General features: G+C 46.6%; 2 protein-coding genes and 1 long non-coding RNA gene across 4 annotated transcripts in view; 2 read left to right on the forward strand and 1 right to left on the reverse strand.

Annotated features, from left to right (window-relative positions):
• Positions 1-2,379: 2,379 nt before the first annotated feature.
• On the forward strand, positions 2,380-3,141 carry LOC149917261 (homeobox protein Hox-B1-like). Its single transcript, XM_090143358.1, has 2 exons — positions 2,380-2,758; positions 2,885-3,141. Exons 1-2 carry the CDS (start codon positions 2,380-2,382, stop codon positions 3,139-3,141), a joined length of 636 nt encoding a protein of 211 aa, XP_089999484.1.
• Positions 3,142-3,237: 96 nt separating this feature from the next.
• Positions 3,238-17,122, reverse strand: LOC116232826 (uncharacterized). Of its 2 annotated transcripts, XR_016468306.1 has the most exons (4): positions 14,474-17,122; positions 5,972-6,086; positions 5,546-5,614; positions 3,238-4,203 (listed from the first exon to the last, which is right to left on the reverse strand). It is a non-coding gene; the product is annotated as an uncharacterized LOC116232826 (long non-coding RNA). The 2 variants fall into 2 exon arrangements; XR_004167771.2 differs by lacking the exon at positions 14,474-17,122 and having other exon boundaries at positions 5,972-8,231.
• A 66-nt stretch (positions 17,123-17,188) lies between these two features.
• Positions 17,189-22,181, forward strand: part of MTX2 (metaxin 2) — a 32,788-nt gene continuing 27,795 nt past the window's right edge. The window contains exon 1 of the mRNA XM_031599432.2: positions 17,189-17,348. Coding sequence (XP_031455292.1) covers positions 17,309-17,348 — 40 coding nt within the window. The 5' untranslated portion in view covers positions 17,189-17,308. The remainder of the gene's footprint in view (positions 17,349-22,181) is intronic.

A 22,181-nucleotide genomic window follows, 5' to 3' on the forward strand; every position in this document is an offset into this window, starting at 1 on the left:
GGCTGGCTGGTCCCATCACTCCCCCAGAGGTTTGTGCCCCTGGCTTGCACTGTCACTGCTCTGCTGAGCTCCTGGACAGCCATGGCAGCCCTCATATTCTTCCCATGCTTCTTTCTAACTATTTTTCTTTCTATTCCTCAAAATTGCAGAGGCTCTTATCCAACAGACCTCTTGCAAGAAAACATCTGCAGTCGCTCAGCATCCCATCACCAGGATTTTTGCTCAGAGTACTGTGAAATCTGGGACCTTAGAGAATTGCAATTCACTCCTCAAAAGTCAATGGCAACAGGAGACACTGTGCCAGTGTTCAGCAGTGGCTTCTGCTTTCCTCATCCCTGAGCAGCTGTGCAAAAACAAACGGGTAACGAATGAGAAACTCGGTAAGAGGATCCAGATGGGTGAATGGGAAGATCATATGTTAGCATTAACATGGTCTGCCCCTGCTTTATCATTTAGAACGCAGCTTTAGGTGTAATCAGAGCATTTGTGTTCTACAAACAGAAGCCCTCCCCTGGAGCCAGCGCTGCCTGCTTTGCTGCAGTGGGAGTTTCTGCAGCAGGGGACCCTGAGGGAGCAGATGCTTTCCTACTGGACAGCTTTCTTTGCTAAAAAGGAAGCGTGGTATTTCCAGACCTCTGCTTAGTCCAAAAATGACATTTTCTAAACCTATTTGCTTGCCTTGCATGTGCTGAGCAAGCTTCACCCAGAATTTAACCCCTCCCTCAACATTTAGGGTTTCCTAAACAGGTATATTTGATTTAAACACTTTTAACTGACACCTCTGTCCTTCGAGCATGGCGGTGTAAGTGATAGCATGTTGTTAGTGCACCGGGGCAGCACAGCCCATAGCTGTGCCTGTAGCTACGAGGCTCCGGGCTTACAGTGAGGGTTCTGTTTGAAGATGCTCAATCCCGAGTAATGAAGCAGTAATGTGCCAGCCTTTGCTCTCACACCAGATGGGCTGGATGCACTGGGGAGAAAGCGGGGCTGTTAGAAAGCCTCACTGCCGTTCAGAGCCCATGTGCAGGGAAGTGTCCCTGTGCCCTCACCATCTTGTGTCCACCAGCCCCAGGGATGTGCCCCTCCCCCTGGAGGGAAGCAAAGCGTGCCGGCTCCGAAGCAGTGCCACCAGTGGGGCACGATGGTGGGGCAGCCGGGGCTGAGCAGAGTCAAACCCCCATGGGCAGGAGCTGAGACTGCCTGTGAAATGCTGTGATCATGTCTCCCCGTGCTGTTCCTTTGCTGCCACCAGCCAGCTGTTGGGCTGCTGAGTAGAAGGCACTGGATGACGGGTGAAGGGGTTTTAATTTAATGCCTTTGTTAAGGACCAAAATACTTCTGTGGCAAGTTGCAACTTCTACATTTCCCAGTTGTCCATAGTCACCTCCTAAAACTGAGAAAGCTAAACTAAGTCAAAGCTTAAGTCAAAACTGCATAATGCAGCCCGTCCCTGTGTCCCTCGTCTGTCCAGTCCCAGGTCAGCCAAGCTCATGTGAGCTCTGTCTTCTGCTTTTCTGAACAGCATTGACACGACTCTCAGTTTTAGGAGATGGACGAAACCCAACAGCATCCAAGCAGAGGCTTAGGTAGCTCAGACCTGTAGTTCAACCTCCCAGTTAACCAGTCAGGGGAAAAGTGATCACTGCCGGAGCCCGGGGCTCACAGCCCCGCTTCTTTGCCATTCAGGGAGAAAAGGATGAGCCGGAGTTTTCGCTGGGCAGCGCAACAGGCCGCACTCCCGCGCTGCTGCTCCGTGAGCTTCCCGTGCCAGCTGTGAACACTCAGTAAGCAACGCCGAATTGCCAAGGGAAGAGTGAAAGCCCATTAGCACGGAGAGACCGGGGATTCACTTTGGAGAGCCCTCAGAGCACTTATCTGATGGAGAGAGGCCATAAGCGTCGGGAGGTGCAGCATTCCCTCCCCCGGGTGCGGACAGACGCGTGTGCTCCCCCAGGCCGGGAGGGGACAGACGTGCCGGGCACAGGGACACGAATCCGGGCGGCGTGGAGGCGCGGTTTCCCCTCCGAACTCCCGGCGAGCGGCTCCGAAGGCAGCGGCGGCTCCGGCGAGTGGGGGATCCCGAGCGGTCCCGGGAGGGCTGAGAAGAGAACGGCACCCGACTCCCGGCGCCGTTCCCTCCGTGCCAAGGCCAGACCGTCGTAGGGTCACGCCTGGGCGCTCGAGGTGCGCTGCCCCCGCATCGACCGCGGGCAGCAGGGAGCGGGCAGGGCACCGGCGGCGCCCGGGATACCCGGTGCGGGCTGCACCCGCCGGGCTCCCATTGGCCGCGGGACGGGACGTGCCTCCGCTCCGGCCCTATATCAGGGCAATATTGCCCCGTCGGGGGGTGGGGGTCGGCGTGGTGCTGTCTCCGTAGGCATGGACCTGGGCTTTTTCCCCATCGTCCTCCCGCCCGGGCTGTGCCACGGGACCCCACCGTCCCCCTACCCTCGGCGGGGACTCGACGCCTTCCCAGCGCTGAGCACCGCGGCCAGCTCCGCGCATCCTCCGTCGGCTGTTTGCGTCGGGGCGGCGGGGTACGCGGCCGGCCCGGCCCCCGGCTGCCAGCAGCCCCGCGGGGCCGCGTGGCCGGGTGAGGCTCCGCCGCATCCCGACGCGTCCTTCTGCCCCGGGAGCGGCCGCCCGACGTCATCGGAGCCCGAAAGGCCATGCTCCTGCTGTCCGACCCCGGGGGCGGCCCCGCCGGAGCCCCGCGCCTTCGAATGGATGCGGATGAAGCGGAGCGCGCCCGGCAGAAGTGAGTGGGGCGGCGGGGCGCGGGCGGGGGTCACTCTCATCCCTGCTTCCCCTGCCCGGACCCCCGCCCCGACCCTCCGTGCCCCCGCCGAAGCGCGCTGTTTCTCGGTATTTTTCGGCGTTGCAGGCGGCGCGGCGCCCCCCGCCTACTCCCTGCGCACCAGCTTCAGCACCCGGCAGCTCACGGAGCTGGAGAAGGAGTTTCATTTCAGCCGCTACCTGTCGCGGGCCCGCCGCCTCGAGGTAGCCCGCTCGCTGCGCCTCCGCGACGCCCAGGTGAAGGTGTGGTTCCAGAACCGCCGCATGAAGCAGAAGAAGCGCGAGCGAGAGGCGCTGCCCGGCCCCACCGCAGCGCCCCGGGCAGCCCCGGGCGGCACCGCCTGAGCCCGCCGCCACGGCGCGCCGCGGGGATGCTGCGGGAGGCTCCGCGCTCCTCTTCGTACCGCCGCTGCTTTGCTCCGGTTGTGCTGATGAGGATAATCGGGGCGAGCGGTCGCTCCGAAGCGCCGCCGCTCAACTTCGTCGTTTTGCGGGGGGATGAAAGAGCCAGAAGAGAGCCTCGAAGAGCCGCACCGCGGGGCCGACCCGGAGCTGGGGGCGGGCAGGACCGCAGCCCCTGGCCCGGGCTCCCCGGTAGCCCTGCCCCGCCGCCTCCCCGAGCCGTGTCCGGTGCCTCGGCCGGGCCGGGAGGCAGCGGGGGCCGGGCCTGCTCGTAGCCGTCGGGGTGGGGGTGTCGGGCAGAAGTCGTGCGGGGGATGGGCGGAAATCCCAGCGGGGCAAAGCAGAACAGGGCAATGCTCCCCTCCCAAGAAAAGGGGGGTGTATATCATTAGCAAGTGTAGCAGAAATCCCTTTTTAGAAAAGTACCCTCTTCCTCCCTCCCTGTACAAAATTGCTATGAAAAGAGCTTACTTGTACTCATCCCTCACTAGTTTCCATCCCCTTTTGTTATGTGGCTGATTTAGTTCAAAATCTGTGAAAGAAAGCTTGAATAAATGGTTCACTAGGAGAAAAGCAACCCCGCATGGCCAGCACCCACTCTGCTGCCTCCCAGTATGAGAACAAGGACAGCATAGAGCCTCTCAGGACACTGAGGCTCTCCCAGGCCTTACTGTATCTAGCATCTAAAGAAAAGTACCATATTAAGACAGTTCACAAATGCTAAGAGCCGTTAAAGCACATAAAGATGTTTGGGTTTGACTGCAGTCCTTTGTGAGACCATGGGAACTCCTGGGTCTCTCCCAGGGAACCAGTTCCAGAGTGGTGACAACCCCAGCTACTCCACTGAAGTGCAACATTCACCAGCAATCCTCACTTTTCTGGATTTCATCTTTCCCCGTGCTGAAACAATGGTATTGAAGTGGACAGAGAAGCTGGATTCAGGGGTTTTTCCAGCACCTGGCTGATGACTGGAATGTATAATGGCAGCAGAGATAAGGATGTCACCTGGATTCAAGGGACAAAGAAGGCTGGGAGTTTGCTTTGGATTTCACTCAGATGAAAGAAAAATATAGCACTGGGAAAGGGATCTGCAGGACCTGGGAATGTGGATCTGCACCTGAAAAGTAGCTCCAGCTACCAAGAGATGCTGGGATTTCTGTTCTAGTTACACACCATACCCCAGGCAGAGGCTCATGGCCATGCTTTCACAGAGAGACTTTTAGGTTTCGTGCACAGTGTTACAGCTCACTTCCAAAGAGCTAATGCACTTCACACATTTAAAAAAAAAAAGCTCCAGGGTGGAGCTACTTGTATGAAATTTGTACCAAGATACAAACCTCTAAAGTAAAGGATGGGCAGTTCCTTGTTAAAGCACTGACCCCAAACTTTTATTCTGTTCATCATTTATTAAAGAACAGGAAATATTATTCCTGCTAGCTGTTTTTGAAAAGAAGCTATTTAGAATAAAGCAAGATGTGATAAGATTCATGGATATTGCATATAATTATTAAAATCAATTACAAATCAGCTCTTTTCAGTTCTTTTTTTTAAGGTACATTTTACACCAAACCCCCTGTTTGTAGATTTGAAGAAACACAACACAAATCTACATATACATGCAGCAGGATAGCCTCTAGCTTTCCAAGAGCATCTGGTTCACACACAAACTTCAGACAACAGCTGTGTTTTCAGTTGCTTCCAAATGTGTCACATGTCTATGGGGCTGCTTGTTTGTCAGCCTGTTATTTTCTTAATGATGTCAACATTTGTGCTGGTCACTTCCAGCCTGAGGAATGTTTTCCACATTGGTGGCACGTTCCTGCACTCCCAAAACAGGCAGAAAGGTTCACATTGGTTTCAGCGTGCTGAATCAGGCTGTTAGACCACACAAAGTCTTTTATGAAGAGAGTTTCCATGCCATATATTTTCTCCACTAAGTAAATACACGTGCCAGCCTTGTAGTACTGCACAGTTCTGTATCAAAGTGGCACAGCCTGAATATATGGAGATTTACTTGCAAATTAAGATGAGACCTTACAAGCCTTTTATGGCTGTCTGAATGAATTTGCTGGTCTGAACACAACCATATTCTGTTTTAAAAACTGGTACTTAGTATTAAGTGTAATTTCTGCTCACTAAACAGGGACAGTTTAATGGCATCCCTCTTCCTAACAACCAGTTTTTACTGTATAAGCTATTACTCCTTCACACTGTTATGTCAGCAAGATACCCAGAGGAAGGAGGTAATGCGAGTCATGTGCCAGCTCCAGAATAATTAAAAATGCCTGTGGTATACATGGGTGCACACAGGAGACAAATAAATAGATAAGGTCTAAGATTCACTCACTTAATGTTCCAAGAGTTGCATCTCACACATTCCATTTGATGCCTAACAGTTGGAAGTGGGATTTAGGTTCTGCAGATAGAAGTAAGAGCACGGCTGTAATTATCACCAAAGGCAGAACACAATATTTCTGACTTCTCTCAGTAAACACCTCCCACCATATAATATACCAAAACTCATGAAAATATTATTTCCTAGCCTTATTTTCCCTCCAACAACATTAGAAACAAAGACCATTCTGTTTCAACCTAATATTAACTTTTGCCTACTGACTATTGCTCAGAGCCACAGGCTACCAAGGGGATATGAACAATATATATATATATTTTTAAACATGTTCCCATTTTGCTTGAAACAGAACAAAACAATTGATCTGGAAAGCTTCCAAAGAGAGAAAAAACTGTTAAATTACCATTCTTATATACAAACCTGTAGAGTGGATATCCTTTGGCTAGGTAAGTGATAACAGACGATCACACCTCTTTGAAAGCTGAACTCAGGCCAGGAGCCAGGCTTGCTTTGGTATCCAACAGTCAATGCAGAACTGAGTGAACAAGCCATCATGTGCAAACACACAATGGGGAATGCTTTGTTGAGGGTCAAACCCACTGCTCTGGTTTATGGCATCAGCTGCACATACAAGTTTATTTTGAGCATCAAAGACACAACAGTAAGCCAGAAAATACAAACACGCAGCCCACTCGCCACAATTCAATCTCCTTTTAAAAGTGTGCCATTTCCTCCGTGTATTGGTAAAACCTGGAACAATGGCTTACACATAAAACAGTACAGATTATTAGCAGAATAAACCAGGCTATTACTTTTAAGAAAAATATTTGCAGGCAAAATTACAAAATGGAAAGGCTTCCTTGTAGGTCCAACCATTTGTCTCTAGCAGCTAATAAATCACGCTTGTGATTTGTCCTGGACTGCTCTGTTAGCCTAGATTTCAGTGAGTCTTAAGAACAGTTGCAAATCCCTGATGGCCAGGAAGACAGAGGTGTGGAGAGAAACTCTGAGTAAGTCATGATTGGTACCAGGTTAGCACTAATAGATGACTGAAGTTTATGGGAAACTCATTCTATTGGCGATATACATCCCCACATGTGTGTGTGTGAGTAGCTCAAGCATTATTTCTTACTGCTTTTCCTTATGTCACTGAGCTAAAGGAGCCTTCAGCCACGAGAAGGAAACACAACGAAAGAAAGAAGTGAATCAAGTCAGTAATCATTTTGTTCCCTATCATAATGGTGCCTGCTGGTCAACACTGCTCCCTATGAAGTGTACCTGGAATAATTCTGGGCAATATACAAGAAAAATACACTTACCACACATGCTTTACTGTATTTTATTTTTATCCAAGAGGTATTTTTTGTTCTTGAGCACCAGCCAAATGAACAAAATAACCCTCAGCTGGGCAACATTTGAATCTTTCTTGGCTTACACTGACACCTGTATAGAGTGATGAGAACTCAGGTACAGCCCTGAGAACAGCTTGTTCCTCTGTGCCGAAAGAATCAGGCCATAGGCTCACAAAAGAGCTTTCCATAAACATTTTTTTTCCCCTTGTGCTTTTGTTTCCCTGGTGATTAACAGATCGAAAAAATTTAAGCAAACTCATGAACAAATAGAATTCATGTTTGTCTATCAGTCTTCACACCACTGAGGAAAAACAATTATCCTTCCGTAACATTACAAATAATAAAACAAAAGAAATTTCACTTCATCCTGGAGATCAGGGCACTTTTAGCTGGAGTGATGTATCAGGCCTTATGAAAACACGAAGCAGACCACACTCAAGCTATCTGGCCCCTGGCCTCACAAGGATACCCCCAGCAAATGAGGATATACCTGTCAGAGTGCTCATATCCCTACAGCTCTGCTGAGAGCAAAGCCCCTCGCGATGCCTCAATTGACCCCACTCTGGCTCTGCACACCAGATCAGGATAGCTGCTTCTGCTGAGGGAAAGGAGCCATCCATTCTGCCCCTGCTGCCTATGAAAGATAGCTGCATCTCAGTAATATGATTTCTGTGACATTAGTATAGGAGCAGAGCCTGAGAGTTAAGGCTTCCCAGCCATTACTCTTCATCTTGACTATTGTAGGACACTAAATCTGCATTCCTAATGTCTCTTTTTATGTTCCTTTAACAAGTAAACTAGATTAAATACAATAAAGTTTAGAGTGGTACTTGAGAACAGATAAAAATCTCACTAAATTTTTTAATGGCTACTCAAGATCAGATTTCACCCAGTTACTGTTCAGATAGTGGACACTGCCTTCACTCCTGGCACTTGCTAGTATCAGATCCATGTGTTAAGGACAGATACGCAAATGATTCTAAAAAACCCACACATTTATGGATTTATAAGTTACACCATTTACATAGAGGCATGTCCTCCAACATCCCAGTGTATCAAATCCAAAGACAATTACCCAGCAGTGTTAATAGCCTGTCATTAAGCCCTATATACCTCTTTAATAATTAATCTGACTGAATGCATGTCAATACATGATGGCAGTGGGCTATCACACCTATTTTCTTACATTGGAGAAACTAGACCCCAAAACTCCACGCACACACTATAGTTATGTCCTATACTAAAAACAAGATTTCATAAAGCACTGTAATTGTAACTAGTGTTGAGACTTTCACTTTAATATTAGCAGTCAGCCTCTTAAAAAGAGAACAGTACAGGACTGTTGAACACCCTCAAAGTCACGTCTCACTCAAGAAATGGACCACCTGGGCTTCTGGTTGCTTTTCAAAAGTAGTACTAAGTAGATTGGCTAATGTGATTTGATAACTCAAGTGTGAATTGTTATAACAAGAGCCACATGAGAGAAGAACCATCACAACTCTGGGGATGATCATAATTGTGATAAAAATAAATGCATTGCATCCTCTCTGCACATTGTCAATGCTATCTACTTTGCTGCTGCGTCATCCGCGACCTCATCCACCTCAGAGGCAGAAAGTCATGCTTTCAAAGGCACGGCTCTGCCCTTTTCCTCTGACAACTTGTTCCTAAATTTGAAGCCCATTGAATTTTATAAGTTAATGATGGCATATCTGGATGTTGTCAGCAGCAGTCACATCTGGACTGGGACACCTGGATCTGCAGTCACCACCAGTCTTCGATTCATTTCCTAAAACCTGTTGTACGGTCAGTGAATAAGAGAAGCATAAATGAACCCAGTGCTGACACTGCCTAGGTCAATATCTGTGACAGTTGAAGTCCATAAACTCAGAGTGCCACCAAAGTGTGCTCTTCTTTTAAGACACTGAAAAGAGGATGTTCCCCTTCATATAGCCTGTATAATCTTTCAGGGAGGAGGCACTACAGCAGAGCCAGTGATTTCTCTCCTGGAAGACTTGGGCTTCATTGCTTCTGAAGACATTTTTGCTTCAGAATGATTATGGGGATCTAGAGCTGAACCAGCCAAACATTATGGTTATTAAAAAACTCACAAAATTATCCAGTTCTGAAGACCTATTTGTTATTTCGTAAGATAGCACTGTCTTTCCCACAGTGAAATCACTTTTGTTCTGCAGCCTAAGTGAGACCAAACTGAATATTGCCACCCTAATGACAGTAACCATCTCCTTATAAGAGAAATCATTAAGGTGTCCTGATTTTCCACTATGCATTGCTCTCAAGAGGCTCCACTTGGAGCTGCATTTGAGGAGTCTGAGACAGCAGTAGAAGCTCAGGGCTGAGACAGTGACAGCCAACTCTGTCCATCTTGTTCACCCTGCCAAAGGAAGAAATTTACTGAAGAGTCATTCTATTCCTTTCTGCATGACACCACAGTGATGCAAACCTTGCAGACAAGCCTCCTATGAGAAGAGTGCATAGTCAGCACTGTAACCCACATCCCATGCTGCACAGAGCTCACCACTCAGGAATTCTCACGCTGTTTCCAGACTACATGCAGATATGTTGAAAGTGCAGTCTGACTGACCGTATGACCCAGAAGCATAAAGCTTCACCAGAGCTAATAGCTGGGTTTGCAAATATTCATTTTACTAAATAAATAGAATGCTAAACAACCGACTAGTACAACTTGAGATTGTAACAATATTAGCCTTGTACATTTACTAGCCTTTGGGGAATTGAGGAAATAATGGATTGGGAATGCTACACATGGCTGTTAGCTGGATCAGACTGGAGTTCAGTTTGCCTCCGCTCTTTGCATGTTCATGAAAACCAAATCTGATTCATGTGGCTCAAAACTCTTCTGCATCAGTGTTCAAAAACCTTCAAAGTACATATCCTTCATAAAATATTCTGAAATCATCACCACACTACTAACTGAGCACTATTTCTTCACACAGCATGAACTTCTCATTTCTGGCTGCTTGGCCTTAAGAAAGATCAAAGGAGACACCTGGTGCCTTTCTCACATCCTTCCATGACTACCAGGGAAGGGATCAATCTGCTCTGCCGCATGCCCTTACAAATCTCTGGAGGTAGCCAGCCTCACCAGCTCATACCTATTGCTAACAAGACCATATGTTTTTAATGTAGATGCATTCAAGTCATGTCAGTCACTGTCATTTTTTTCCTTCACCACAGTTACACCCTGGGGAAAAACTGTGTCAAGTATGAGCTTCCACAGCTGCAATGAAGATACAGAAGAGCTTTCCCCGTTCCTTTTATGGATCAAGACAGTGATTTTAGATGGCATAGATTCTACTTCTGAAGTTTCTGCTACATCACATTTACTGAATCAATTTTCAGCCTCCCTCAGAAATACACCAGGGCACTGCTGTACAGTCAGGCTACATGTTGAAACTGGAAACATTGGAAACAATCATGAAAAAAGCCTCTTATTTATGAAGCACATGAGGGAATGAATCACAAGAATAAAAACCTCACTTCCCTGTAAGCTTTTTTAGAAAAGGAGATTTCACATCTGGAAGCAAACAGGTTTATAGAAGATGACTCAGCTCCGTACCTTTTCTCTGTAAAAACAGAAGGGCCCAATACAAACAACAGATGCTGCACTAAGGACTGAGCATTTGGGCAGAGCCAGTCACAGCTCTTCCACTGCAGTGCAATTCACAGTGCCTCCAAAGAGCAGCTATGAACCCTACCCTGGCTCAGCAGCTGGGGCACACTCGTGGGATTGGTGACATTTGTGTCCCCACACCAGTGTGTTGGTTGGTGCCAAGCTCTCAGCCAGGAAAGCTCCTCACCTGCTCAAAGCTTGGGGCTATGCTGTGGGTCAATCCCCAGGAACTCCATAGCAAGCTTTCTTCTCAGCTGTGAAAAATTTCTGTTGGGCTCTTGTTTTGCTAGAGTTGTACATATTAGATTTTTGTGTGTTGTTTTGGTCTTCTAATTCTAAAACTGTTACAGGGGTTTGGGTTTTATCCCATTGTGGAATAGCAGCACATTTTTAATCTAAAAAATCTTTTGGGATGAGGAAACCATTTCCTGCCCAGCTCTACAATTAATCACAGCACATCCCTTATAGTGCGTTATGGATAAATAATTCATTACAGCTGCCTCTTCCCTCTATACAGGGTAAGCAGTTGTGATCATTTCCACAGGAAGAAGAAAGTTAATTCTCTCTATGCTGGCCTCCAGAGAAGGATTCAGACCATCTTACAAGGAGCTTTGATGAATTAATAAACCCCCTCAGTATTTACCACACTTGTCCAGAAACTGAGCTCAGCTGCAGCTCCTTAATTTTACAGATACCATCTCAAGAGTTTGAGAAGACTTGCCTAACCTGTGCCTGCAGTCAAACTGTGAGCAATTATTCTGACTTTCATTAGCAGGATGATTCAGGATTTAGCAGCTGTGTGAGCTACACAAACATCAGGATGAACATTTAGAGCAATTGCTACTGCCAGTTGGGGCCATAACTGCTGCTTTGACATTCCTGCAATTTAGGCAATTCAACTGTGAGCCATGCTTCAAGTTAAACAAAATAATAAACAAAGAAATAAATGAATTAATATTTGTCTCATTGATTAGAAATTCAGAAGAGATGGACAAGTACGGAATCAGTCTGTTACTACAGGTTGGACAGTCAGCACAGCAGGGAAGATGGAGGAAAGCATTTGTGGCCATGTGAGAGCATGTGCAGGGAGAATGAAGGAAGTCCAGTGGAAATCTGGATGTTTCAGAGCACGGGGAAAGTCTCCTCAGCAGTTGCCATGAAAGACAGCAATGAAAGACTGATGATGCCCCCAGTGAGTAAAAAGTGAAGTGAGGATCTCCGCACAGTAGCTTTGATGCTTGCTCAGGGCAGCTGTGAGGATGACAGATGTTCTAAAAGAGACTTGGTACCTCTTAAAAAAAAATCAGATCATGCTCTATAAAAGAAGAGAAGAAAGGAGGTGAGAAAGCAAGAAGAAAATGATTTTATCAAATTGCTTTTATACTAAGTTTAAGATCCACTCTTTGCTTTCAGAAATGCTATTCTTGTACCTCTTAAAACACTACAAAAACCCTTTTTACGCTCATGTGGGTTACTGGAAATAGATCAGCATTAGTTGATTTGTCAGTTAAGTAAGCAGTATCTTCCACAAGTGCAAAGTGGTTATGTTAATACTCTAACCACTGCATTTTTATGGAAGTATATTCCTAAAATTCATGCTTTACACTGTTTACACATCTATTAGATCAAAGTCAGTACCTCCCTGGCAATCAAAATAAGGAATACTCTCACAGTACAATCAATAGGTGTACAAAGATTAGGCTTAATAAGATTACCACAGTGGAAAGATAATCAAAATAAATGGAAATGCTCACTGGTGTTATAGGCTTGCAGTAAACTCCATAAAGAGCCATCTCTAGAAAGAGATCCTCCCTCAGTGGCAATCAGCACTTAAATGGGATCTAAGAGAGGTGCAGCCACACTCCACCCCTTCCAGTAGGGCAGCTGAATTGCCTTCACCTGTGCTCCCACAGCTGACTCATTGCTTGGCTCAGGTGGTCAATCAGAGGTTCTGGCCATGATCAACAGTTCCCATACACCTCACCATCATGCAGTTAATATTCATGGCGTGTAGCCTACTATAAAATACACCTGAACTTCCACAGAAGCACCTTTACTTCTGACTGAGTTCTAGATGCTCCCATAGGGCATATCAAGTTCCCAAGGACACGCACAGGAATTGTGGAGGGGAGTTAGGCCTCAGCCTTGACTTCAATCTCTCACAAAGCAGTATCTCAGTAAGCTCACTAAATTTTGTGGGACTGAAAACCTTGTAATTTAGCTTATACTTGGGTGATTTTGGCACCATTCCTCACATGGAAAAACAGTGCATTACATGAAACAGCTGACAGGCAAATACTTGCATGACAAACATACTAAATACGCTGTGAGATCTATTTGATCATGTCAATCTGGATCCATCTGTTTCTGCTGCTCTGCCAGGCTGCTTAGCACACAGATCACCTCTGGCATGAAGTCATGCTAGAAACACCCTCCTGCTGTTGCCTGGCACTCAGTGTGTTGGCAGGGAAGAACATGCTCAAATCCTTCTCCATTGCAGAGATCCCCAGCAGCCATAATAGCATTTTAAAGACACTGACAGGCAGTATAATTCAGACCAGCACTTAGAATGCCCCAAGTTACACCAGAGGGGCAACCTGGCAGTGGGCCAGGCAAGGAGAAGGCATTTCTGTGCCAGTTTGTTTGCTTCCTCTAAATGAGAGGAATCCCTCACCACCACTTGGCCTATTCTCAAGCACCAGCCACACCACGCAAGCAGTCTGTTTCAAAGATTCCACACAATTCTCTTTCAGGAAGAACCATCCTTATATGAATCCACAACTGTCAGCACTCATGTGATTTGGTAAGGCAGGAATTGTTTGAAACCTGCTCCATGGAAATGGAGAGCAGCAGTTTGGGCAGAGAAAGTGCTCTGAAATGGTCTGTCAAGCATCCTGAGATGAAGGAAGGTCACACTACAATACAGAACAGCTTACACTACCACCTCAACTGTTCTTTGAAGAGAAACTTTTGCTGTTAGTGCTTGGCACTGATGCTACTGTATGCCAAACACCAACAACATAAGCTTCTCTTCAGAGAAGTAGAGCCTAGATTGCCTTATAGCCTTCAAAACCTAAGTTAGACTAAGCCTAAAAAATGTATTTCATGAACTTGGGAACTGCATATGAAACCCAGCATAACTCAGGTCCAGAGAGAGTCATATTCCTACTCTTTCCAGGAATTTGATCAACCTTAAGACTTACCACACAGGTGAGAACGAAATGTTACATAGCATGCTAGCAAGAGTGGTCGTGTTAAAATTTAAGAAGCTTACTGCAAAACATGAGAAGTCTTTCTCTATCATCCCCAGATTCCCCCTTCAAAAATATTATTAAAAACTTAAGGCTGGGGATCTGCTAGAGATTTCTAATGCAGCTGCTAGAATGTGCTAGTCACAGTGGCGCCGTGCATTTTACTGAAAAACAAAAGAGAAAAGTGATACAAATTAAACGTGCATGTTAAACATTACCCAGATAACATCAAGGGAACTAATAAGAGGAGTCTTTAAATTTTCTTAGGAACGGATAAATCCTTTTTCAAATTCTAATCAATTTTAAACGGAACATTACAGACACACACACAAATATATATTTATTTATATACATACAGACAGTCCTGCTTCCCTGGTGGACAAACTCAACCCTGGGCATTAAAGTTTTGCCTGCTAAAGGCAGCCTACAAGAAGAGATGAGCTACATGAAGGCTGTACATTATCTTCCAGGCATGCATTTGTAAGGCAAGATCCCTGTTTACAGGTAGTGGTTCTACTACATTGCCTTGTAATGTAGTAATGTTTGAACACAATCAAAAGAAGAGCAATAACACTAGAGTTGCAGAATTCTACACTATGGCATATGAGAACAAGCCCAAATGAACCCTCTATAGACACAGAAACAAAGAAAGAAAACTGCTTACCTTTGAAAGTTCACAGATACACAGGGACCTCCAAAAAGGTTCCCTCTCTTCCACTGCCAACCCTTAAATGAGGTCTGAGAAGGGGTGGATCAGGGGCATTGCATGCACCTGAGCTCCCCTGGATTGGCCCTGCCTTCCCACCAGGTGCTCAATTACTGGTTCAAGCCATGACTCAGCATTTCTGCTATACCACTCCAGCTGACCTTCTGAAATACAAAGTTCTGCAGATTACCCAATTTTGCCTTTTGGTTTCCCTTGAAATTCTAACTTGAAGTGTATCTTTCTCTCAGTATTGAAATCTGATGGATTTCCATCTTGGGACCTGCTGTTTGCCTTTGCAATCTGTGAAAGGTGGGAAGCTTTCCATGGCATTAAGTATTACAGAAGGAAGCTTGCGAATTGCATGGCCAGCTGAAGAAATTATGTGTATGATGGCCCTGAAGGAAGCCGGGCTCACCAAGAGCAATTCCTGATCTCCGGTCCCAGAAAAGGGAGCCTGAGCATCTTTATCTTGCCACACTTTGAAGGCAGGACATTAACAACAATCCAGATATTCTATTCATAATGTAATATTACGGCATTTTCCTAAACTTTAGATAGCCTTTATGTCACAGAATTAAGACTAAGACATTAATGGTGGTTCAGGGCCAAGATGTACATCTCAAAACACAAGGTCTGTACCATGGAATGGTGATGAAGGAAAGGCAGTTATACCCTTAATTGATTCCCTTTAGTTATCATCCACAAAACACTTCAGGAAGCATTCACGTGTTGAAAAGGAGATAGCTGGTATGATCCATAAGAAAAACACCTGTAATTCTTGGAAATCATCTCCTGTCAAATTCAGTTAATTTAATGCCACCTTGCCTGTGCTCACTGATCATTTCTCTAAAGGTCAAAAAATGAATGATCCAGTTGGTACATATTCCAGAGACACACAGCCACATCTAGTATCTTTGTTCTTGTTCTAATTCGCAATTAGTTCAGGCAGTTAGAGGTTGATCTTTTTTTCTGCTTTCAGACTCTAAACCATATTTAGATGTTTCTGTTATCTTCAGAGAACTACTGGGATTAAGTCCTCACATGTGTTGAAGCTCCATACAGTGTAAGTGCCAGAGGAACTGAAGATGGATTGAGTTGCCTTACTTGGCAGATTCTGGGGCCTGTTACAGCATTCCCAATAGCTCTTACCTACATGGAAAATTTTTAAATAAAATCATTAAAAAAAAAAAAAAGTAAAACAGACTGAAATTACACCTTTCAGCTCCTTATCTATTTCCTCTGCATGTCAGGTGGAGCAAGCTAGATAAACCAACTTTCCTTCAGTAGTAGAGAATGCCCACAAATGGGGGCTTTGGTAGATCCAGAGCACTTTTAATAGTCCTTTGATGTTGCTCCACTGGTCCAGGGCACCCTTGCCCTGACTCCTCTCCATAGGACCACAATCGAAGTTTGTGTACACATAATATATCACCAAGAAAAAGCTGCAAAACATCTGCAATTATCCTTCCACGTGCACTTATTTCATTTTTCTCCTTGAATGAAGCTGAAGTGTCTGCAGTATTTCAGATGTCAGCCATGTTTATACTGCTGAAGGATTTGGCATCTGTCACGAGTTAAATAACAAATGTCATCGCTCCCCGAGCAAAGGCTTTACTACTGTTTACTGGATAGAGATGTGGCTAAGTCAGCCCAAGAATCCATCACAATACTCAGAATTATGATAAATATTCTCATCCATCATGATGTTGGCCAGTGTTTCCTGCTACCATTTGTCAGACTGCAGTTTTGTTTTCACTTTTCTTTTGATTATATTTCCAGGCAAAGAAAGAGAATTGTTACACCGCGGCTAAATATGCAGTTGTATCTCAGATAACATTTCAATTGGGTGCAAATTCAAAGGGATTTTTTTTCAGCCTGGATTAACTAAGGGGATCAAGACGTAATTTCCCAAATAGTGGGTTGTTCACAATCCTCTCGAAGTTCCTATCCTCTACCTATGAAAAGCTTTAAGGGGAAGTTCTGCAGAGCTGGTGCACACAGAGCCCAGTGAAGCTGCTTTTGTTGGTATTTGTGGTTGTTGCAGAAAGCGTGTATCATAATACACAAGGATGTCCTTCACGTTATGTCTCTCTTTTATGAAGTCTGAAATTGTGTGTGGCTGACACAGGGCTGCAAAAAGGCTGCAGTCTGTGCAGCAACCTTCGTTAGGAGATGGGGAATCCGTCATTTGTGGTTCACGGCGTGGAACTCAGGAACATCAGATCTGGGCTGTGTTCCTTAGCTCCACCCCCAAGAACAGGATCTCAAGTGGACGGAATGAAAGCCGTTTGGCTTCACAGCACACTTCCACCCTTTGAAATGTTTGCATTCGCATTTAGCGCCAACGCCGCACGCGCAGCTTTGCAGCGTATCATTTCCAGATGAATCTCTGCCTCACATCGCGCAGCACGCGCTCCCGACAGCAGGTCCCGCGCTGGAGTCGCGCTGCACGCCAGCCCTCTTCATCCGTTTTGAAATTTTACGTGGGACGCGAGCACGACGGCGAGGCGCCGCAGGCCCAGCAGCAGCCCTCGCGGAGGCACCGCCGCTTTCCCGCGCGCAGCCCCAGCGCCGGGCTCCGCTCCGCTCCTCAGGCCGCCCCGCCAGCCCAACCCCTCAGCAGCCGGGGCGCAAACCCCGCCCGCGCGGCGAGCGCCGGCCACGCAAAGCCGCCGCGAGAGCTGGCGGCGGGAGGCGGGCCGGGCGGCGGGGCGTGCCCCGGATACACGGCCCTGCGGCGCGGCCCCAGTTCCTGCCTGCGCCCTCGGCCCGGCGGGGCTCGCCCTGCGCAGCATGTCGCTGGTGGCGGAGGCCTTCATGAACCAGCTGGCCGGTGAGGGGCGGGCGGGCGGCCGGTGGGGCGGGCGTCGGCCCGGGGTGGCCGCTGGCGATCGCGGTTGCGTTCGGTCCCGCCTGGCGGGGCGCCGGGGACGGCCGACCGCAGGCCGCGGGAGCCCGCCGGGCCCCGTCCCCCGCCCCGCTGCCCGCGGAGTCCCGGTGCCCTTGCTGCGGCCGGAGCCCGCGTGACCTCTCCGAGGCTCGGAGGGGAGCGGGCCGGCCCGCCCTGCAGGGACCGCTCGGGAAGCCGGCTGCCCGCGGCTCCGCGCAGAGCCGTGCTCCGCACGCGCTCGTCCCGCAGGACGGCCGCCAGGGCAGCTCGCCAGCTTCCCGCTGCCGTGGCGCGGCGCGCACCTGCGGGCGGCCATCACGGCCTCTGCTCGCTTAACGAGCCTACAGCTCCCAGCTGTGCTAGGCGGCACCTTCACTTTGATTTCATAACGTTCCTTCGCTGCGTTTCTTGCGTTGCTGTTATGAAGCTGAGAAGTATAGCGATGCGTTATTTGCTCTTGTGATTTGCCCCAGCTGGGCCACATGCACCAAACGCGAGCCTCCTCATAAACGGAGGTGATGTGCGTAACTGTGACACTTTTTATCAGAAGTGCTCTCAAAGAATGAGCATGCACATCAGCTAGCTTCTGGCTGAGGAGTTCAAAAAGCACTCAGTACCTCGCATGTGGAAAGTCAGGGCATTGGTCACTTTTTTCCATTGTCTCTGTTCTTATTTCTTCCTGCTACGAGTCCACAAGGAGCAAATACTGCAAGGAGATGGCATTACAATTTCTGCCAGGCTGTTGGGGAAGAAGCCAGTGTTTGTCCCAAAAGCTGGGTCTGCAGAGGCCCTAATGTAGGAGTCCCAGTTCAGTTTTCAGATCATGCTCGCCTGTGGCTGGTGCAGTAGGGGAAACCCAGATAGCTCAAAATTGGGTACCCACAGGCATCCTTAAAGTTGCACTAGGCTCTTGGGTTGGGACTAGTTGATTCACAGATGTTTGCTCTAGCAGCACTTACATTCTAAGAGCTGGGAACCCTGGTTCCTCAGGACGTGAGTATTATAGATATGTTATGGTACGTCAACATCACTCCATGCCATTTACTGCCATGATTTCCCTAATACTTTTCATTCACTTACATTGCAAAACACAAGTATAATCACAAATGTGAGTAGGAGTTGATTGTTGTGTTTGTCTGCCCTGTGGTCTTTATGAATATCTTAAAACACATACTTGTTTCTTACTAGAACTACAAATACTGACTCAAAGCTGTACTGCATATAGGCATGTGCATAGTGTATGAAAAAATATAAGCAGGAAATACTGCAATGTCTGGCTCCTCCCTTTCTCTCCTTTCTGAGTTGTTCTTCCTTTGTTTCTGGGAAAATTCTTGCCTCCCCTTTGGGATGGTTGCTTTTGCTAGCCTCAGGCTATTGTGGTGACAGTTAAACTATGAATGTGGGACTCTGAGAGCATCAGAAGTGTTCATATGCTTCCTTCCTAAAATGTAGTAAGCATAGAGCCTCATCTTTTACCTGTCAGTTACAGGTTAAGCAATGCTATTTTTTTTTTTGGTAGTACAACATGCAGGTATCTAATACAGAATTTCTGCCAATGCTCCTGTATTTTTACAGAGCAGAAGTGCTCAGTGCTTACTTTATTGATCTGCTGGATGTGCAGCAACTTACAATAACTGAAGGTACAGTACAAATCCTTGTTGTGGACCTGTCCACTTATAACACTATGATGCAATGGAAAGCACACCAATAAGAGTGGGTGGAAAAGTCCTAGGCTGCAGCCAGTGAGGATAAGTCCAAATGCAGCAGCTGTGGACACAAAAACAAAGGAAAAACAGCCTGCTTAGCCTTAAAAAGTCTCAGGTAGACAGGAATCTCCAGCAAGATACCCTAGCCTCCACTGCCAACCCTTAAATGAGGTCTGGATTCTTGGCTGCACCCCTTCCAGTTACTCAGAGGCATTGCATACACCTGAGCTCCCCTAGGTTGGCCCTACCTTCCCACCAGGTGCTCAGTCACTGGTCCAGGCTGTGACTTAGAATTTCTGCAACACTCCACCCCTTCATGGTATGAACCAATGATTGAGCAGGTTAAAAGTAAGCCCTTTGCATTATGGTGATCAAGTACACCTCAACACTTCGTTGAATTTGCCTGTCAGAGTGTCAGTTGACAGAATATAAGACAATTGATGATTGGTTCATGGTTGAAGTTCATATTCCTTTGTGGGCCAGAACTCAGTGATCTTCAGGAGGCACATAGTAGCTTAGACCAGGAAAGGTTCAGCTCATATTTCATCAGTCTCATATAGTCCTACACCGGGTCAGGGTGATCTTACAGTGACACTAGAGCATCTCGATGTCATGTTGCTCCTCCCTGTGGTCAGGTGGACTCAAAAAGACTCACAGGGAGTAGTATAGATGTTTCAGAGGTACCAGAAAGGGTCTGCCATCTACAGCAAGATACAGGCCATGTTCCTACTCTGGGTCAACACTTCAGCTTGCAGTAGGGCATGATCTGGCTGTCTGTATCCTACCCTTTGGCCTGATATCTGAGACTGCATAGCTATATTGGGTGGCAAAAGGGGGGGCTGATTTGCCACAGAGACATGACTAAGGTCCACTTAGTAATGAATAATACAATACCTGCATGCCATATACCCATTACTGGGGAACTACCAATCCCCCAGCCTCCATTAACCTCCCCCAAGGTGCAAGTAGGCCACACCGCTTTGGAAGGTGCAAGTAGTTCCAAGGTCATTCTGTTTTACAAATACCTGGTTTTAGGTCTTCAGGCACAGGGAGCAGAATATTATTTTTACTGCTTATTTGGGATTTTACCTGATTATCACAGTGCCTGTAATTTGGATCCTTAGAACAAGCCCAAATGCAGCAGCTGCAGACACAGAAACAAAGGAAGAAAAACTACTTACCTTTGGAAGGGCACAAGTAGGCAGAGATCTCCAGCAAGAAACCCTTACCTCCACTGCCAACCCTTAAATGAGATCTGGGAAGGGATGGATCCTGGCTCCACCCCTTCCAGATACTCAGAGGCATTGCATACACCTGAGCTCCCTGGGTGCTCAGTCCCACCAGGTGCTCAATAACTGGTTCAGGCCCTGACTTAGCATTTCCACTACACCACTGAATCATTTTAAAAACAAAATTATGACCTTGCCTTTGCTTTCCAAAAGAAGATCAGTGTCAAAAGCAGCGATCTGCCTTGAAAATAATAAATACCTTTGCCAGTGGGTCATGGCCTTCTAGCTCTTCTGTATTATGTATCACTCTAAGACTGAAATTAAATAAGGGAAAAATTGCTCAATTTGTTCATATTGGAAAATTTTTCTGAAAGTTATCCAGGGTCTGGGCCAATACCCCCACTTGTAGGTTTGCTGAGGCCTTGTGTAGACACAGGGAATATTTTATTCTGGTCTCACAAGTATTTTTGAGGATGAAAAATGGTGTATCTGAAAGGAAAAACATACATAACAATGGCTGTTCTAATAGCCTTCTCCTCCTACCTGTGGTTGTGAATACTAGGCTATGTTATGCATGAGTGGAACGCTAAGGTTGATTGAGAGGGAAAACATCAACAACAAAAAAAATCAACGCCAAAACTATGAATCTGCTTTAACATTGGCACAGGTTGCTCAGAGCAGTTTTGGAATTTCCACTCCTGGGGATGCTCAGAACCCAGCTGGTGACAGCCCTGGGCAACCTGCTCCAGCTCCAGCACCTCCAGCTCAGCCTCTCTGTGCTCCTCACTGCCTCAGCCTGTTTGCACATCTGCAGAGGCTCAGCAGTCTCTGTGCAATGTGTGTGCAGCTTTGTGCTGAGCATAACTTGCTGCTGTCATGCCTTAGTGATGCACTACACACTGATGACTGTATCTCTTATGTGGAGTCAGGTGCTTGGTTTAGTGACGTTTAACTGTTCACTTGTTCAGGAATGTAGAGAGACTGATGCTGTATCGCAGGGAATAATAAATAGTTCCATAGTTCTGTGAATTGCAAGCATGTTGTACCACATTTTGAATAATCAGTTTCTGAACTGTTGCAAATATTAATTGGATATATGGTAGGGAATTTGTTTAGAGTAGCTTAGCATCAATCACATTTTAACAGGGTAGGAAATGGGTATTTATACTACAAGAAGAATTAGAATGCCAGCTTTCAAGTGGTGCAGAATATTAAACTCTGACTGTGGCAGTTTAGAGAATTTGGCTGCTCAGATCGCCTAGAAGAGATTGTTGAAATGTTGTTCAGTTGATCAGTGAATTACTCAATATGCTTAGCATTTTTTCCCCCACACGTTAATTTCAGATCAGCAATGAGAAAGAGAGAAAATAATATCCCTGTTTGTCCTTTGATCTCTGGAAAATTACTTCTGTTCATTGCAGCTGAGTTATGTCCAGAGGTCTTTGGCCAGTTTTAGTGCTGAGGGAAATGAATGCAGTTTGAAAAACAAATGCCCTTCTGCCTTTAGATATTTTACATTCTCATTGAGTCTGCCTGCAATGTAACACACCAAAGCAAAAGTAAATCTCTTATGTGCTTGTTTTATGTATTAAGACAATCTGCAGTTTGGCTTAGAGAAAACATCCAGAGTGAAAACTGCCTGCCTTCATTGTTCCTGCATATGAAGGGATGAAATGTAAGCTGGGCATGCATTTTGTACATTCGAATGTGCATGTGTGAGTGTGAACAGTTTCTGCCATTATACGGCGAAAAAAATAGTTCCCTGTTTTTGCTTAATACAGGACTGTCTGCTGCACATGCTGTTGAAGCCTCTTGCTGAAATGCTTGTAGCTGGGGGATGG

Source organism: Phasianus colchicus, chromosome 7 (assembly GCF_987193195.1).
Source record: "Phasianus colchicus chromosome 7, bPhaCol1.hap1.1, whole genome shotgun sequence".
In the NCBI taxonomy this organism is placed as follows: domain Eukaryota; kingdom Metazoa; phylum Chordata; class Aves; order Galliformes; family Phasianidae; genus Phasianus; species Phasianus colchicus.

What these genes read in the sequence shown, in the direction of transcription:
- LOC149917261 (XM_090143358.1), top strand. Translation starts at nt 2,380, where the DNA reads ATGGACCTGGGCTTTTTCCCCATCGTCCTCCCGCCCGGGCTGTGCCAC. An exon ending in GCGGAGCGCGCCCGGCAGAA is followed by an intron (nt 2,759 to 2,884) that starts GTGAGTGGGGCG and finishes TCGGCGTTGCAG; the next exon opens with GCGGCGCGGCGCCCCCCGCC.